Below are 19529 nucleotides of genomic sequence, written 5' to 3'. Positions count from 1 at the left end.
GAAATATTAAGAACACTTACCCCTTTTAATGTAGGTCTGTATCCGATCGTCAGTGCGCCTGCCTCAGGTATGCTTTGGTCTTTTGGTTCAAAGAGGTCTTCCCCCTTTCACGGACTGAGCCCCCAACTGCAAGATTATTACTTTATGCCTAGGTAGAAGGTTAAAGAGTCTAGTCGATGGAACAGACAAAGTTGCAGGCCTGGGAACCAAGAATGACACAGACACAGAAGTGCAGTTTAACCTGAGTTTCTAAATTTATTGAATATAGGTCCAATAATTATATTCATAAAAGCGGAAGTAAATATGTCATGGAAACATACCAGAACTGTATTAATATTATTCAAGTGAGTTAGTTCCTTGTTCTTAGAAATTCTTAGAAATACCTCTATTAATATTTTTTGCAAAAGGCAGCACGATGTTCTGAACATTCTGGTAGCTTGGTCAGCACTTAAACTCAAGTTAGATTAGACATAATTTGTGAACAATGATCATTGAAATACATTTCACATAATATGTGGGACACAGGAAAAACCTAAATTCTCACAGACCCGGAAGTAAAATGGCGGCTTCAAATCTCTTTGCCGTGTAAGACGTGGAAGTACGACTTGAATAGTATTGCATCCGTAGTTTTTTAGCACAATTGTTAAAAATGGCTGGAAAAACTGTTTAGGGCCGTTTAATGAAACAATCCCCGCCGGCCGTACATAAAACGTTTACCTGTGGATTATCTCCATTATTTCCTGAGGACATACAATAAACTGTTACAGGGTATTTGTGGTGTGGCTTGTCTTATATCCAGTAAGAGTGGTGACAATTATCAAGTGCTAAATAAATGGAGGTTTACAAACAATATAAGTTTGGGTTACAAAACTGAAACATTAAATATTCAAAGCCTTTTTGGGGAATCAAAAAAGGATTGTTTCATTAAACGGGGATTGTTTCATTAAACGTGAATCAGTGTTTTAAAACTAAAAAGGTGAACTAAACTTGCACTGCATAACTATTTGTTACAGTAAATCATACAGTGCACAAAGTGTGCACACATTCAAGTGTATTTTACTATGTGAAGTTCTGGTAAACAACAAAAATGGAATAGTGGGCGTTGTGCCAGCCAAAGTTTTTCGATCAAAATGTGATTTGTCAGTTTTGTTATCTGTACAAAATTATTTCAAAACCTGTCTTGGCTAGTTACAATTGGACAACTGAACTCTAATTTCATCACTTCAAATAATGTTCATATGTTAAGGAGCTTCCGTTCATATAATTTTAATTGTATTTGTGGTTACATCCATGGTTACGGTGAAGAGGAAATAGGTTTGACTTCTTTTTATCTCTCACATTGATACTGTGTCCTAGGAAAGTTGATCATACGACTTTCCTTTTTACATAATTCGTCAACATTCATGTGAAACAGCACTGAGGTTGAGAAAATGGTTTAGAAATTTGATGTCCAGTCATTGTCATACTCTGCTCTTGTGGCAGTGTTTAAGGGCATCGGCCAAAGCCTCTAACACCTTGTCCACATTGGTCTTGCTGCTGTTACATCCCATCAGTCCCACACGCAAAACCTGTGAAACAACATGAGAAAATGAAAGAATCACCAACCCATTAGTTTCAGTAACATGCCATGCTCTTCAGGCACACGGTCATTTCTTACCACGCCAGCTGATGGCCCCAGACCCCCAGAGATTTCAATGTTATAGGTCTTCATAATGTACCCTGTGATTTCACGCCAGTCATATCCTGGTGGAGCTACTATTGTGGTCACTGTAGGAAGTCTTAGTTTCTAATGGACATAACAGGTTTTCAGGGCGGGCAATAATAGTGACAGTCACGTGATTTGCTATTTATAGGAATGTTTGTGATCTTTCTATTGTTCTAACCTTGTCCTGCACAAACAGTTTCAGGCCCATCTCCTTTAGCCCTTTGTGGAAGTATTCTGCAACTTCTTTGTGTTGTTTCCATAAGTTATCAAGACCCTTTAAAACAGAAGATATGACAAAACAATAACGGCATCTCTTTCTGCTTTTATTTGAGGTAATTTGTTATTGGTTTTGGTCAGTACTGACCTTGTGATACAATATAAGCTGTATTGATTTATGGTTTGGAAGATATTTAAAAACATTGTACATATGTAATATGTATAAAATGTATGTTATATGTTATTAATATGTAAATGCTCTTACAGTTTCTGCAAGAATTGCCAGACTTTCCCGTAGACTATAAAAAGCAGAGACAGGCCCAGTGTGATGATAGCTGCAGAAACAATCGTGTTTTTTACCTTAATATGAATTTAAATGAATTATTCATATTACTATTAAGTCTTTGATGTTTGATTTTCATTTCACATCTGCAGTTGGTAAATGTGATAAAAGGTCCTTACGCACGTACAGTCTTGTCATCACAACCCCAATAATTTGCCAGCCAGTTCATGTCCAAAAAGAACGAAATGGGCTTTGTTTTCCTGTTAGATAATTTCTTGCTGTTTTGCAAAATAAAAGTAAAATCTATACAACTGAGATACCACATAGCTAGTTAAATAAAATCTGGCATTACTGATGTTTTTAGCTGTTTTGTCTTACCAGGCTCTCTCACTAAAAGATATTGGCGCTGTTCCTGGGGGGGCATTAAGGACCTTCTGAGAGCCGGTATACATAATGTCAATACCTTAAGATATATTTGTAGATTAAAATCACAGATTCCATGCCACTGATAGTTTCACAGAGCACATAATGTGCTAATACCTTGTTTATCCATGTAGATTGGAGCACCTCCCAATGAAGCTACAGAGTCAACCAGAAACAAACAGTTGTTCCTGAGTGAAAGATAAGGTTAAAAAACAATTTACAATTTGTTTGCATTGTACATTTTTAATATTTTATAAATATTAAGAATGGTCAAAAGGCTTTATGGATGTTAAGGATGTTAGGTGGTAACACCAGTAAAACACAGACAATACAGTACATTCAAAATGTTTTTTTCTTAATCTGGCATCCATTGAAATCAATGCTCAAAGCGATTTCTCACTTGTGGCAAATGTCACCTATGCCATCTATTGGGTGGACCACTCCCGTGGATGATTCCCCATGGGTGAGAAAAAACACCATAGGTCTATATTTGTCTATCGCCTATAAAAACAGCATATACCCTTTTACACGTTGAGCATATAATTGGTAAATGGAATATGTACTGTGTGATGCTGTCATGATAACAGTACCTTCTCAATTTCCTCATTTTTAAAGTAGCCACCAGCAGAGGTGACAATTGTGTTCACCTTGGCACCTGTTCAGGAGTATATAAGATTTTAATTGATGTTCAGAATCACCTTTATAACTATAGTTTCAGGCTTTATTCTTGTTATAAAAGCAGAATCAGTACCTATCCTCTCAGCTATTTCCGCAGCCCTTTCCCCCCATATGCCATTGACCGCAATGAGCACACTGTCTCCAGGCTCAAGTGAGTTAAAGATGGCACACTCCATAGCAGCATGACCTGGTCCACTCACAGCCAGAGTTACTCTGTTTCGAGTCTGAAATGCATACTGAATGCCACTCTTGATATGATTCATTATCTGAAATAAAAAAAGACAACTGAAAACTAGATAAGTAGTTTACTCTGATGTGGGTTTTGTAAGTAAAAATGTACAGTCATTTGGTCAAAATAATCCCAGACAGGGTGATCAGGACTCTGATGTGAACCATAGGAATTTGTATCTGATAAAGGGTTTTTATGATAGTAACCAGGGCTTGTATTTGTAAAGCTTCTTGGACTCCTCTTAGAAAGCTTCTAATTTCCTGTTCCAAGGTTACCGCAGGATGCAGTTCATGCCCAGACCTGATGGCAGAGCTGAGAATGGAAAGCGGTGACCTGACAAGTGCTAAGAGGATAGAGCTGGATAAAGGACGCGACAACTTTGTTTTTCCTACAACATTTCAAATGCTATTAGATTGTTAATGATAATCTTTAATCCTTAATTTTTATATTTTTACTAAGCCTTGTTGTGCAAGCACTGTTGAGCTTGTGCAGAGGCAGCAGCTTTTGCCAGAGGGGAACTGGAATCCCCTGGTTGGGCCTGGGTTCCCCTGAGGTTTTTTTTCTCGATGGGAGTTTTGGGTTCCTCACCACCGTTTGCATATTGTTTTGCACTATCTGCCTGGCCGGGGGGGCTGCTTTAGAATTCATACTTGTATTAAATGTGTCTCATGTACAGCTGCTTTGTAACAATGAAAATTGTAAAAAGCGCTATATAAATAAAGTTGAGTTGAGTTGAGAATTTAACTTAAGTGCTTCTACATAGGTGTCTTCGTCATGTCACAGATTCGTTTATCATTCCTTAGCACCACCTTGTGGCTGTTTGGTGTAACTAAAAGTACATTGATAACTGTGAGCTAATTTCTTAGTGGCAGTCATTTGACTCTTGGGTTAGAGGTTAACTAGGAAGTAACCACAGCCTTACGGATTCTATTCATGTGGTTGGGAGAGATGCTCTCTGCCTCCTTTACGTTTGTGCCTTGGAAAGGCCTTGCGTGTAAGGTATTACCTTTTTTCAGTGTTCGTATGAATGCACATATATATTTGTAATTCATAAATTGAGTTTAAAATAATTATTCTGGAATAAATAATTATTAAAAGACATGTGAACTTATTCATGTCTATTTGTGAACATACTATAACGAGACATTTGTAATATCTGTATGTTTCAGTTTTACAAAAAAGAGAAGGGAGAGTAAAGAACATAACATTAAAGCTCTCAACCTTACTACCTGCGTCTGACCTTTTCTTACTACTGTTAGCTATCTGTTGGTTTTGTGTAGATGCAACACGCATCTGGGACAGAATAGTCTTAGTTTATGAGCAATTCAGGACCAATCTGAGAGCGACTTTGAGCAAGGTAAAGACAAAAACTATTATCTTAGTGAGGAGACGTGGCTTATTTATAATATATGTTATGGTTCTGCCCCATCTTGTCTTGCTTTTCTTGATCTAGTGGCAGAATCATGACAGAACATCTAGTTTTATGTGGAGAGAGACTTTTTTGGCACTTACGCTTTGCCATACTCTCCATCCGGTCCCGTCTTTGTTCCTGCCCTCTTGTTTCCTCATTAGTGCTCAATATGAATTCATGCCCCACACCTGTTCCCCTCTTGAATTACTTGGCTTGACAGAGCCAACATATTGTTCTTTGTTCTAAGCTTATTAATATTATTATTATGTTGGCTTGACAGAGCCAAAATACTGTTCTTTGTTCTAAGCTTATTATGTTGGCTTGACAGAGCCAACATACTGTTCTTTGATCTAAGCTTATTATTATTATTAATATTATTATTATGTTGGCTTGACAGAGCCAAAATACTGTTCTTTGTTCTAAGCTTATTATGTTGGCTTGACAGAGCCAACATACTGTTCTTTGATCTAAGCTTATTATTATTATTAATATTATTATTATGTTGGCTTGACAGAGCCAACATACTGTTCTTTGTTCTAAGCTTATTATGTTGTCTTGACAGAGCCAACATACTGTTCTTTGATCTAAGATTATTATTATTATTGTCGTCCCCAAAATTTCTGACTACTACTCCTCCTAAAGCTTTCAAGCTACATCCACCAAACTTTCCACAAACCTTCAACCTGGTCTGACTTGAGTTGGTACTTCTTTTTAAACTGATCGAGGTTCTAGTTTTCGAAAATTGGACTCTCAAAACCACCAAATTTCCCGTTGACTTAACATTGGGACAAATTTTGACGGCTCATATCTCAAAGTAAGGATTTCGTAGAAACTTGCGAAATATGTGGTATGTATGTAAATATGTGGTTCATATGTGGTAACTACCACATATGAAGAGTCTGGCTGGCTCACAATTGGCTGTCAGTTGCACCCCTGGGGTGTAAGAGCCCCCCCAAATTCCCCCTATACTTATAATGAAAGAGGAAATATGCCCATATAAGGCGTTATAACTGTCCCGTGTTAAATATCTTTGCAGTACAACCACTTAAAGACATGGGGGTGGGCTCATTTTACCCAGGCAACCAATCAGTATCCCAGAAACATTATTAAGTTACGAAGCCACGCCCATAGCAACCATTTATAGCAACCGCTCCTATAGACTACCATTATAAAAAGTCCGGATGGATATCTTTGCAGCACAGTGTCGTAGAGACAATAGTATCCCTGAAACTTCAGTAGAGTAGGCGGGGCGAGACCGTTGTTCGTGTCCGGTGAGTAATTGTGAATTAGCGCCAGCTGTGCGCACACCGGGCTCGAATCACGTAGGAGATGGGGAGCATATAAAAGGAACGAGCGACCGGACCATCGAGGAGCGAGGTCCGGGCCCGAAGTGTTTGTATATGTATTTATGTTCTAGTGTTTTGTATTTATGTTTTGTTCGCCGGCGGTCGGACGTGAGGGGCCGCGGGCTGTTATTATTTATATTAAATGTTTAAATGTTTGCCGGTTCCCGCCTCCTTCCTTCCCTTTTATGGAGATGTATAACATTCTTTAAGCTACGAAGCCACGCCCATAGCAACAAAACATGTTAACTTAGCAACCATATAACAAGACTTCTACATCAGAACATCGTAGAGGTGTCATTTCACTTTATTTATTATGACTGAACTTGTATACTTAAATGTTCTGATTTCTTTGTATGAATTCAATATTTGGTTTGATGGCTACATCTGGTGGAAATTTTGTGTCAATAGCCAACTTAGAAATCCCCTTACTGATAAAAATGCTGATGTGTCAAATACTTATTTTCCCCACTGTATATCTCTGCATCAGAACATCATAGAGACACAGGGGTTGGTTTGTTTCACTCACAGCTTAGAGTATCATCAAATGGCAGGTGTTAAGCCTCGCCTATAGTAACTAAACAGCAACCGTTTAGCAATACCTACTATACCTACTGTATATCTCTGCATCAGAACATAGTAAAGACATGCAGTTGGCTCGATTCACTCATAGCTTAGAGTATCATCATCTGTAAAATGCTAAGCCGCGCCCATAGCAATCAAACAGGTTGTTCTAGCAACCATTTAGCAATACCTATATCTCTGCATCAGAACATTGTAGAGACACGGGGGTTGGTTCATTTTACTCATGGCTTGGAGTATCATCCTAGCAACATGCTAATTATGCAAGCGAACATGCTAATCATGCTAACAACATACTTAGCCCGGTTTTTACACACTGGGGTCACATTCTTTTTTCCATCATGTTGGAAAAAGTTGAACAATAAAACCTTTCAAACAATTTCAAACTATTCAGGACAGGCTTTGTCAAGCCAACATAAAGTTTGTACTCAAACTTTAAAATCTAGGTTTTTATCTTTAGTCTTGTGTTAACTTACTCGCTGTCTGCTCCTGGGTCCTCTGTCCTTATTTCAACTCACGTTCATGACATATGTATTGTGACGTGCGTCCCAAGCTCCAACCAGTGTTGCCCTGGAAATGGACGAGGAACAGCTGCCGTCACTCACGGGTCGATCGGTCACTGCTGCAGACGATCAGCGGGCGGTCTCATAAGCCGCCTGAGCGTCAGAAGAAGGTGAGAAGCCTTTTGACGGAAGACATGCTAACGCTCTCTCTCTTCCCCAGACAGCAGTGTGTGACCAAACACCCCCATGACGAGAATCCCACAGACTCAGGGGCAGACACAGACATCACACCTCCCACCACTGAGAGAAGGAATCACTGCAAACATTAGCTCACCTCCTATATTTAATAAAACCCACCCTCTGGAATCCTTGTTTTGTATTCTTCCACCCCGCTACTGGTAGAGAATGCGGGGCATAGGATACCGACAAACGCACCAGATACCACGATCCAAAAGGGGGTTGTTTATTTATTTTTTTGGGGGGGTTTGGTTGTTTTTCTCTCACTGGTTGGTCTTTTAGGCCGACGCTCGCTTACCCATGGATGAACTCCTCCAAAGACTGACGGAGGTCTGGATGCGCAGTGGTGGCCAACTCCTACACCGAGCTGAAGAAGGAGATCCTAGCCGGTTTGGGCCTCTATGCGGCCCAACTCTTCCACACTTGGGAATACCAGCCCGATCACCCAGCCCGGACCCAGAACCCCCCAGCTTGCCCACCTTGCTCAACATTGGCTATTCAAAGGGAACCCCCCCGGCTGCCACCATAGCAGAACGCGTTGGAGCGAGTTTTCCAGGAGGATGGTCCTGGAGCAACGTGCGTCGAAGGGCACCTATCCTGGGGTGAGTCTCAGACTTTCTTCCCGATCACCTGCGTGCACAGGGATACCAGACACATACCCGCCCGAGTGGTGACGACATCGACAGGCATCGGTTCCTGGCCAGTGGAGGTCGGAGTGGTCGAGGACCACTAGCCGGTACTATTGGGAAGGAACTGACCCGGGTTCTACCGGCTCCTGACCGCCGCCGTGCAGTCTGCCAGCCGGAAGAGGGGTCGCCGCAACCGGAGGACCGATCAGGGAAACGGACATCACCCCTCCCTGATGACGACGGACAGAGGGAGAGAAGGTGAGACCCCTGGTAACCCTTTCTCAGATGTGTTTCAACAGGTAACGGGGAACTCGTTTGCCAGGTAACAGCGTGAGGACGACCGCCTGAAACACTGCTGGTACCAAGTAAGGACGGTCGATGGGAAGAAGACGCACCCTGGTCCTCACCCTCTCCCGCACTTCAAGGTCAGAAATGACCTGCTGTACTGTGTCGCCCAGCCGAGGTAAAACCATTATTGGTGGTACCCCGGTCGAAGACAGAGACTGTGCTGGAGCTCGCCCATTCCCATCCAATGACCGGTCACCTGGGCATCAACAACACCATCCAGCGCATCAGCAACCGCTTCCATTGGCCAGGGTTGGATGCAGAGGTCCGGCGCTTCTGTCAAGCCTGCCCTACCTGCCAAAAGACGTCTCCAAGGACCCCTCCCCCAGCCAGAGGTCGATCGGTCACAGCTGCAGACGATCAGCGGGCGAGCTCATAAGCCACCTGAGCGTCAGAGGAAGGTGAGAAGCCTTTTGACGGAAGACATGATGACACTCTCTCTCTTCCCCAGACAGCAGTGTGTGACCGAACACCCCCACGACGAGCATCCCATGGACGGACACGGACACCACACCTCGCACCACTGGGAGAATGAATCACCGCACTCACGAGCTCACCCTCCGCGGACTTCTTATCATATGAATCCATGTTGTTTATTCTTCCACCCCGCAACAGTATACACTCACCTAAAGGATTATTAGGAACACCTGTTCAATTTCTCATTAACGCAAGTATGGTGGTGGTGTAATGATGTGGGGGATGTTTTCTTGGCACACTTTAGACGCAAATTGGGCATCGTTTAAATGCCATGGCCTACCTGAGCATTGTTTCTGACCATGTCCATCCCTTTATGACCACCATGTACCCATCATTTGATGGATACTTCCAGCAGGATAATGCACCATGTCACAAAGCTCGAATCATTTCAAATTGGTATCTTGAACATGACAATGAGTTCACTGTACTAAAATGGCCCCAACAGTCACCAGAACCCTAACCCAATAGAACATATTTGGGAAGTGGTGGAACAGGAGCTTCGTGCATCCCACAAATCTCCATCAACTGCAAGATGCTATCCTATCAATATGGGCCAACATTTCTAAAGAATGCTTTCAGCACCTTGTTGAATCAATGCCATGTAGAATCAAGGCAGTTCTGAAGGCGAAAGTGGGTCAAACACAGTATTAGTATGGGTTTCCTAATAATCCTTTAGGTGAGTGTATATACTGCATATACTGTATATATATATATATATTCGCTCAATACGACTAGGTGTTATAATCCCACAATTTCAGCACAGTTCAATTGCCCAATAGGACATTTCCCATGCCTTATGCATGACAGAGGGAGTTTCTCCTAAACACAGAGGATGCCTACCTGACAAACCCATTAAAAACTCGGACCTATGCATATTATATAAACAGTTTTTGTATATATATTCTTTATTTTTATTTACCATGCTGTTAATGTCATCCTAAACTAATTTGTTAGGAAATGAACAGCAACACAAAAAGGTTCTGAAAGCACAGTAATTCTTCCTTTGATCACTTTACTTACAGGAGTTGGGACAAATCCAAATCATCTCTTCTGCATACTTGCATTTTGTCCAGTTGCCTGTTATGTTAATCTAGTGATTATCATTTGTGGCGCTATGGCATTTCTGTGCTGTGTCGAGATATTAGCGTGTCTCTATTAAGATCGGTCATAAACATGATCTCTGCACAATCTAATGTGTTGTGTCTTATCACTTATAACTGTCATGCATTGGCGCAACACATTTCTTCTAACTCTTTGCATTTTGTCCATTTTCTCTGAAACTCTTAAGCCTCTTAAAAGTCATCCTCTCTACAACTTTAGATCTTAAGAGCTCTTTTAAGGGTTAAGATGCTTTATGTATTACATTTTTCTTTACTTTGATCTTTTCTGTAATTTTCAGGGCAACTGTCCATTTTTCTAAGATTTTCCTTAGAGTTTTGTCATTAGGAGTCACTCTATGCACTAAGATTTTTAATGAATACAGGCACAGATAACTGTATCCTGCGTACACGAGTACTACCAAAGAAATGGAAATTAAATATTGGTATTTGGTATTGATGGTTTGAGTATTACAAATAGTAGAAATTATATAAAATAATATGATATACTCCAGATGTGTAAAAGTTTAATGGGTTTAAGGTTAGATAAGTTGGAATAACAGGATTTCATCTTATTTACGTAGCTAAAGGTACCACAGCTTTTTAAAGCAGGGCATTAGTAGGGTACTATGCTTTTTCCTTTTGTACACTTTATATGCATTTATGATATAAGCACATATTACTGCTATCTTGCAAACTACAATAATTTTACTAAATGATTGCATTTTTTTCCAAACAATACATTCTAATATATTCAAACCCACCTATCTAACCATTAAAACCTAATTTACTACATTGTTTCATCTACTCTTAAATTATCAATTAAGTACCTCAATGGTTTCTGGATGAAGATGGCCTAATATAGGCTGCGCTCCAGCTGCTGAGATCCGAGCAGGTACATTGGATGGTCCTGGTCCGAGCATGAGACGTTGGGTGATAGGGAAGGGTTGTAACAGACATGCTGGTGGATGAATGGATAGAGTGGACATAATGCTGCCAGTACACTGAGAGACTGAAGCAATGGTTAACTCATATAAACTGTGGGAAAACCTTTCACCTGTTGGTCAATCATCAATCTCTGAATCTTGATACAACTAGCTTAAGTCTAGAGTCTAGAGAGCTCCTGTTTATTAAAAAAGACTTATATTAAAAATAGTGCCTTGTTGACTTTTTCAGAGAAAAATGTTTTTGCAGGGATATAGTTTTATTTCAAGTCTCCTATTAATATAGATTAGGACAGCTCAAGACAAAGAGTTTTTTATATTTATGAAATGTTGTTAAAGTCCAACTGCATTCGATAATTTTATCACATAAAACACATATTTAAGCATTAAAATGTTTGCATGTTAAGCATCTGTGACCCAAAAGCTGAATAAACAAGCTTTCTATTGATTTATGGTTGTTAGGATAGGACAATATCTGGCAAAGATACAATTGTTTAAAACTATGGAATCTGAGGGTGCAAAAAATCTAAATGTTGAGAAAATTGCCTTTGGAGTTGTTAATTGAAGAAGATATTTTTGGCTAAAATATAGAAGAATAATGTATACAATTGCTTACAATTATAAAGTCATTTTAAGAGTTTCTTATCTGGGGGGCCGAATGCTAGTTGACACAGAGGACCCTATGTAGGCTGGGGGAGGAAAATACATCTGTTTTACATTATATTGGGGGCTCAGAGGACGTGTGTGTATGTGCGTGTTAAGCACACTATATAAGGGCTTCTCCAAAAACGGAGAAGAGAGTGACATTGCAATCCTACTCCATTAATAAAGTGTTTTTGTATCAAAACTCGAGACTCAAGAATAATTCTTCAGAACACTCAAAGAAAATTCACAACATAATCAGGATGGTCACAGGTCATCCACTAACAAAAATAAACTTTTTTTGGCTTACAGTATAGGAAATTAAAAAAATATCTTCATGGAACATGATCTTTACTGATTTGTGACATAAAAAAAATTAAAAATGTATTTTTGGCTTTTACAAAAAAAATTCCGGTGCTAATAAAGACTGGTTTTGTGATCCAGTTTCACGTATGCAAAAGTTTTTTCCTTCATGCCTTAAAATGAATTGAATATAACTCTACCCCAGTGATACATTTAGTTTAAGGGGATTAATCAATATGCTAATATGTCCCTGCCCTGATCTTGTACCATTGATTATAGGTGAAAAAATCATGCACTAAAAATACGACAAATGCTTTACAATTTTGAAGAGAGATCTCACATGGGTATTTGACGCTGATAAAAACGTAATTTGTCCATGGTAAGGTTGATATTTTAACGGAATTGACCATATATCATATGAATACAGTATATATTCAATGATTTTGTATTTTCTCTCAGAGTTGGCTGGTCTTTGTTGTGAAATTATAAAAGAACCAGTTCCTGCATAGACGGAGTGTTTCTACATGAAATAGGTAAGAAATTTGTTTTTAAAAGCAGATGCGAATCCGAGTGGAGAAGATATTCACTCTGCCTGGGTTCTTACTCAACTCAACTCAACTCAACTTTATTTATATAGCGCTTTTTACAATTTTCATTGTTACAAAGCAGCTGTACATGAGACACATTTAATACAAGTATGAATTCTAATGAATTCTTACAACAAGCAATGGCTGAATCGACACGGCTGATTGCTCTTGTATCACAGGCCTTTGCTTGCAAAACCTCATAACTCATTCTGTGGTAGAATGAACTGTCATCTCAACCAGAGCAGCAGCATTCATTACAACTTGGAAAAAAAAGTATCACACGTATCTGGCTAACCAATAACTGTCTATGTTTTTTGTCTATCAAAAAATGTCTCATGTAATTCATTCTAGTTCAGCTTTAATCCTCATAGATGCATAAATAAACTATCAGTTAACTATCAGTTCTGTTTAAAGTGTTGACAAAAAGTTGAATGCTCTCCTAGCTGTACAGTAAGTCGCTTTGGCTAAAAGTCCTGTAGTCATGCAGCTGCGATCCTCTGGAAGGTAAGTTTGCTTTAAGTTTTTAACTTTTAAATACACAGGAAAATGTTAACAGCTAAATTTTAATCACTACTTAGATACTGTTTATTAAGGTGTGCTAAATATGTTTTATATATAATCTGACGATTTCTACATTTAGTGTGACTGTCCCCTAATTCCCTTCCTCTGAACCATGTTTATCAGTTATTGTTGTCAAGTAGATACATTTTCCAGGAGAAGGACAACAAGTAGATTAAAATAATGGATGCAGATCATAAGGTGCACCACATCCTTATTCAGCTTTGGTGTGAGGATCATGGTAAAAGCATATGTTTTGAGTAATTTTTTGACGTATGTACCATCTATTATGGCAACCGCAATTATGGCAACTGCAGACGTTAAGCTTGTACACCTTTAGGGTTCCGTAATAAAATTAATGTAACTAGCCAGTCAAACTGCAAATGACTGACTCATATGACTACCACTACTACAGTGACTACTAGCTGTAGCGGCTCACCAGAAGTCTTTTGACAAACAGCTCAAAGATGGCAGTGCTCAGGTTTATGCCAAATATTGAGGTGAATGACTTAGAACATGGCTCAACCATTTTGAATCAAGAACCAGAACTGACCGTTTCATAATCATACATTTGCAAAGGATATTAAAAACAGCACATGGACATATAAACAACATTAAAAACTTGATTTTCACAACAAGGGGACTTTAATACCTTTTTCATTAATTAATTCATTAATATTCCACAGTACATTTTATTTACATTTAGCAAAAGAATGTAAACTGTTTTAATATGCACCAAACTGGGTTAATTATTAGTTGCTTGCTTATCTTGACAGTGATGTTACCAAGTTTTATTTATACTTTCTGAAAGCACATATGATTAGAGATGTATGACTCTCATTCAAAATACTGTACCGTATGTTTTAGCATTATTTATTAATGCATTGCATATTTCTTAGCAGATCTTGAATGTTATAAAGACGATATAACTGGTCCTAAACCTTTTCATACATATTTATAAATGCAATATAAAGAAATAATGGCCTTTGGCTCTTCATTAACAATGAAAACATGTTTTAATACTACAATTATAAGATAAGATTTTGCACATGAATTGCTTAATGAATTAAATGATAAAGGATATAATGCAAAGATTGCACATTACAGGCATATCAATACTGTAACTCTACCTGATAGTGATAGCTAGAGATATATTAGTAGTAATATGCTTTGTTTGCTCACAGAAAGTCATGCGTCTTGTGTTGGATAAGCAAATGCTTCCCCAAAGGCTGGGAACTAAAAGAGCCATGACTGTAAACCACCCTCCCCCGGACTATAGTGCTCTTTACCTCCCCAAGAAGAGAAAGACCAATGTATGGAGTCAGCTAGAAAAAGAGAAACGTAAAAAAATCACTGTTATTTTTACTCACCAACGCCAACATCAGTGAGTACACACTGAGCCAAATAACTTTAGTTTTGTTTGACTTACTTGGTTTTTGTGATAAATGTGTTCTTCTGTAACCTGGGATATTAAATGGTACACATTTCAAAAAGCTTAAAAAAAACTGTTGATGTATGAGGTGGATAAAATCCTTCTTACTGTAAACTCTTTTTCTGGATCCCAAATTACGAAGTCTGCATCATGCCCCGGAATGAGGCTCCCTTTTTTGTTGTCAAGTAGACAGAGCTTGGCAGGCTCTTTGCACAAGAGTCTTACTGCGTCATTAAGTGAAAAACCTCTTTTAGCAGCTGATGTCCAGAACAAAGATAAACCTGTTGAAAACAGTGGGATAACTAGAAATTATAGTAATGCTGGACTTTGACTTTAAAATTTACTGATAACCCTGGAAAAGGTTTAACATGTTGTCCAGACCGGCAATTAACAAAACAACAGGTCAGGATTCTTTGCCAAGCTCTTGGTCTTTGTGTTTAAAACAAATGTACAAGCAGTTTTTGTGGCACCACATCGCTCCTCTTATCTCAGTCATTTTATCCGACAAATGCATCTTGCTTAATTGTAAAAAAAAACATGAAGCACAGGTGCTCTGACCAAAACCGATCCGATCTTTTCTCTTTAATTGTCTTCAAGGTTAGTGCACTCTAGACTCCCAACTAGAGAGGTCATTAGCTTACTACTTTCTCCACTTAGTTTTGTTTACAAAGTATGTTCAGTAAAGTCATTGAAATTATATGAACTGATTCGCCCTATTTATAATTAAGCAGTCTGTGTGTATCTCTTGTTGTGACCTAGACCAATTTATGCAAACATATAATATAAACATGAACTGTTTCTCTATGTTAAGTTAGATCACAGTCGGGTCTGTGACTTGATCCCTGAGGTGTATGTTTCTTTAGAGTAAATCATTAATCTGATTAGTAAACAGTTAGTGGACCACAGTGTATCTCCTACGGGACTTTGGTCACGATAAGACACACATGCATTCTTACAATCAATAAGAGTACTAATGTATTGATATTCGAAACACAGCCTACCAAATTGCAGAGAAGAGATGCCTCCCCATGCCTTTGTGAAATCCCCACTGTCCAAACACTTTAGGTCAGGCGTGCAGGGTGAGTGATCGGACACAACCATGTCTATGTCACCAGATTTTAATGCGGACCACAAGAGCTCCTGACAAAACCATTCAAAAAATGTATTGACAGGTTATAAGTGACTAGCAATACAATAAGGAATCATAAAATAAGTTGTAGTGCAAATATTAGCCAAGCTGGACACCATACTTGAGTTGCTCAATTTTGCTGTCAACCTGGCTGAAATTCATTGGTTAAAATGCATTTTTGCTGATACCTGGTTGACTGCATTGCGTATGGGGGGGCAGCACTTGAAATGTGTGGCCCCTACTGGGATGTTCTCAGCAGACAGATTGAGGTAGTGATGTGTGGTCTCTACAGTTAGGGGAGCTCCTGCCTGTCTAGCTGCCCTAATGAGCTCCAGAGGTTGTGCTGATGACAGATGCACAATGTGGCATCGTACTCTAATGGAGAATTAAAAACAGTGTTTCAGTTGACGTTTTACCTTTGTAATCTTATGATTGGCTAAAACACCACAGAAGCCTAATTAAAAATAAGTAGATGCCTCATGAGTTATGTGGGTTTAACTATATAACATTTGAGAGCATCTGGGTATTCATGTTTTTGGCTGTGAGATAATTTTAGTAACAGTTTTAGTAACATACTGATACTGAAGGCAGAGTTGAGTGACTGTGTGGATGGCCTCAAATTCCATAATGTCAGGTCTGGACCTCAGAAATGTGGAGTATTTACATGGATCTGATTTTATAGATGAATAGATAAATCTTAATGATTAAGGTAGTGTGAAAGAGAGTTAATTGGCTTTTACCGAACAGGATCAGACCTCCTTTCTCGGGGACTAGATGTTGGACTTCTCGCTCTGCATGAAACTAAGATGATAATAATTTCAGTAGATATAATACGTAGACTACTGGGGCAACAGCATTATTAATTGATTTTCCATCAGCAACTGAAACACTTAATCTACTACATTCACATACTGTAATTCCAAACAATATATTTGGAGCCCTTTCTTTGCTCATATTTTGCATTAATGCCTATATACCTTTGTTTATACAGTACCTGAACCTGTCTGTTGTAGCAATAGTTCTTGAAATTATTAAATGGGAAAGCGTGTGATTGCTCACCAGGAGAACGCTGTCTGTGCCCTGGAGCTGCTTCATAGTTGCATGCAGATCTGCATCACTTACATGAGGAAATTCTTCTACTCCACTGTGAATCAGGAAGCACTTAAACCCAGCCACGCCAGCCTGGAGCATAGGCTTCAGCTCCATCTTAACAGGAGAAACAGGGAGATGGGTAGGCAATATTTATGGCTAGGCAATGTTTATGGCTAATTGATATTCTGAAGAGTATTTGTATATTTGATATACTATAGTAAAAAAAAGGAAAAACTAATTTTGATGTAAATTGTTCAACAAAAATAGGTTTGAAGATTTATAAAACAAAAGATATCACATACGACATCTATACAATAAACTAAGTGGAGTGGAAAGGTTTAAAATAAAGCGCATTTGGCGCTACATAAAGATATTAGAGGTTAAAGCGGCAAAGATCTATTACATAAATGTTCCTGAGAGCGTGTGTCATGAGCCTGTGTATGGAGATGGTGGTCTAGTGGGTTAAACCACTGAACTGGTAAATCAAAGGTTGCTGGTTCGATCCCAGCAGCCACCACCAGTGTGTCCTTGAGCAAGACACTTACTCCATGTTGCTCCAGGGGGATTGTATTGTGTATAATCTGATCATATTCTGTATACTATGGGGCTTTTTATTTACCCCGGTTATGAAGAAGTATTCATAGGAATGTTTGTAACATAGACGTGTTAGTAGATCAGAAATCACATTAACTTAGAGATGAGTATTAGAACGATAAGATTGTTTGAATGATATAATCAATACATTTATGCATGACTCTTGATTTTATAAACTATTTTAATCATTTTCAGCAATACAAAATCCAGGGATGGTGTGAAGGCCAGACCCAAATAAATTATAGCACAGCTCATTTTTGAAAAGCTAGACTCAAATAAATTATGGCACAACTTATTTTCCATTAGACATGAAACCTTGTTGCCTAAAAATAATGGTGGCAGACAAGGACAGTTAGGATAATAAAAAATAAGAGATAACGGGTAATTACCTGATTGGTTTTGAGAGGCAACACCTTTGAAAAGTTTCACTATAACTAGAGGCTGGAAAACACCAAGTTTTCAGATGTTTTGGGGACTTGGAACATCTCACTTTGTTTGACTTGTACAAATAAAGTTGAAACTTTGACACCTGGACCTTCCTTGTCTGAGCAATTTTTTTGAGCTTGAAGATCAACATTTTCCACATCAATTGTCCCTGTAATAAGTGCACTGTAAGTCGCTTTGAATAAAAGCGTCTGCCAAATGACTACATTTCTGAGATTCTCTGGTGTGATGTGATTCTCTGTAGTGAAGAACCTTCAGACCATACGTGTCCCGATACGCACACCAAACCCATCTCCGAAGGGCGGCAGTCGAATGACCCATAGTGCACCCATGCAAGAGCATGACGAGGCTTCGAGGCATGACCAGGCTGGATCCCTGGCTGCCGCGAGCGGCTGTACTCCTGGTACCTGGATACGGAGCGCGTTACCAAGCCTCTTTTCGCCCCCATGCCCTTTTTTGTGAAGGTCCATCAGGAGCTCAACAAGACCAGGAACGCCCCCTTCACGTTAAACGAGCACCTCCGCCCTAACTTACCTCGACACCGGGGCAGCTAAGGGATATGTTGACATACCACAGGTCGGCTTGCCCCAGCTCATTTGGGAGCAGTTCAGGCAAGCACAGGTGGACCTGTTCGCCTCCCTGGACACCGTCCATTCCCTGCTTTGGTGCTCCCTGACCGAGGCCCCCATCCGATGTGCACAGCTGACGACAGGACAAGTGGAAGTACGCCTTCCCCCCCAGTGAGCCTCCTTGCACAGGTCCTGTGCAAGGTCAGGGAAGAGGAGAAACAAATTAGTTTCGCCCTACTGGTCCAACAAAACTTCTCAGATCTGACGCTAATGACGACGACTCCTCCCTGGCCGATTCCCCTAATAAAGGACCTATTTTCTCAGGGGAAGCTCATGGTTTAGCACCCAAGACCAAATCTCTGGACCTCCACGTCTGGCTCCTGGACGGGACAAGGAAATCCTTCCACCCTCAAGGTGTATGTCGCGGCATATCACACACTTGTTGCCAATGGCAGTGAGAGCTCACTCCATCCGAGGTGTAGCCTCCTCCTGGGCACTGGCTCAGGGGGCCGCTCTGGCAGACATTTGCAGAGGTGCGAGTTCGGCTATAACCAACACTTTAGCAAGATTCTACAACCTTTGTGTAGAGCCGGTGTCTGCCGGTGTCTGCCCTCGCACTACCAACATGGAAAGACCGGGGGCAGGATGGGTGTATACCCTTTGAAGCACCTTCTCTCCTTCATCAGACAATCAGTGAGCTATATCAGCATCCCTACTTCCCCCACCGAGCGAAGTACAAGCATCCCATCCATCACTGAGCACTTTTTCTCTCACGAGGTGAAAACCTATATCTGAGCTAGTGCTCCACGCGTAGCGACTCCCCACTTGGTTCATCCCGTCTGACATTTCCTCACTCTTGGTTCCCCTGTTGGTGAAGCTGTGACATCCCCTTGGTGGATCCGACCGCTTTTGTGCACCCCTGGTTGGGTCAGCACTACTATTCCCATGAGATCTCCCCACTTGTGAGACCATTTGGTAATACACATATAACCTCCCTATGGCAGGATGTGGTCTCCATAGCGTTCGCTATATTCTTGAAAGGATAGAGAAACAAAACACAACAAGGTAAGGTTAGTT

The 19529-nt window shown here is 40.0% G+C and overlaps 1 protein-coding gene and 1 long non-coding RNA gene across 8 annotated transcripts in view; one reads left to right on the top strand and one right to left on the bottom strand.

Annotated features, from left to right (window-relative positions):
* Positions 1 to 230: 230 nt before the first annotated feature.
* The window catches only part of LOC130417107 (alanine--glyoxylate aminotransferase-like), a 21198-nt gene continuing 1899 nt past the window's right edge, over positions 231 to 19529 (bottom strand). For 2 of the 7 annotated variants that reach the window (XM_056742406.1, XM_056742407.1), the window contains exons 4-21: positions 16813 to 16959; positions 16509 to 16554; positions 16330 to 16423; positions 15942 to 16128; positions 15626 to 15764; positions 14733 to 14905; positions 14622 to 14654; positions 14482 to 14517; positions 3379 to 3571; positions 3218 to 3282; positions 3028 to 3128; positions 2745 to 2815; positions 2583 to 2667; positions 2384 to 2482; positions 2187 to 2256; positions 1884 to 1979; positions 1658 to 1786; positions 231 to 1568 (exon numbers count right to left, since the gene is read on the bottom strand). In XM_056742406.1, the coding sequence (XP_056598384.1) occupies positions 1461 to 1568; positions 1658 to 1786; positions 1884 to 1979; positions 2187 to 2256; positions 2384 to 2482; positions 2583 to 2667; positions 2745 to 2815; positions 3028 to 3128; positions 3218 to 3282; positions 3379 to 3571; positions 14482 to 14517; positions 14622 to 14654; positions 14733 to 14905; positions 15626 to 15764; positions 15942 to 16128; positions 16330 to 16423; positions 16509 to 16554; positions 16813 to 16959 (1872 nt within the window). In that variant the 3' untranslated portion in view covers positions 231 to 1460. Of the gene's footprint in view, positions 1569 to 1657; positions 1787 to 1883; positions 1980 to 2186; positions 2257 to 2383; positions 2483 to 2582; positions 2668 to 2744; positions 2816 to 3027; positions 3129 to 3217; positions 3283 to 3378; positions 3572 to 14481; positions 14518 to 14621; positions 14655 to 14732; positions 14906 to 15625; positions 15765 to 15941; positions 16129 to 16329; positions 16424 to 16508; positions 16555 to 16812; positions 19486 to 19529 lie in introns of those variants that run through there. The other 5 variants (XM_056742411.1, XM_056742410.1, XM_056742409.1 and 2 more) reach the window with 5 other exon arrangements.
* LOC130417108 (uncharacterized) overlaps positions 12876 to 19529 on the top strand; it is a 21104-nt gene continuing 14450 nt past the window's right edge. The window contains exon 1 of the long non-coding RNA XR_008906147.1: positions 12876 to 13138. This is a non-coding gene — a long non-coding RNA (uncharacterized LOC130417108). The remainder of the gene's footprint in view (positions 13139 to 19529) is intronic.

The sequence above is a fragment of the Triplophysa dalaica genome, unplaced genomic scaffold, assembly GCF_015846415.1.
Source record: "Triplophysa dalaica isolate WHDGS20190420 unplaced genomic scaffold, ASM1584641v1 Contig15, whole genome shotgun sequence".
Taxonomy (NCBI): domain Eukaryota; kingdom Metazoa; phylum Chordata; class Actinopteri; order Cypriniformes; family Nemacheilidae; genus Triplophysa; species Triplophysa dalaica.
The sequence above is the reverse complement of the archived record's forward strand: the minus strand, read 5'-3'. Positions and strand labels throughout refer to the sequence as shown.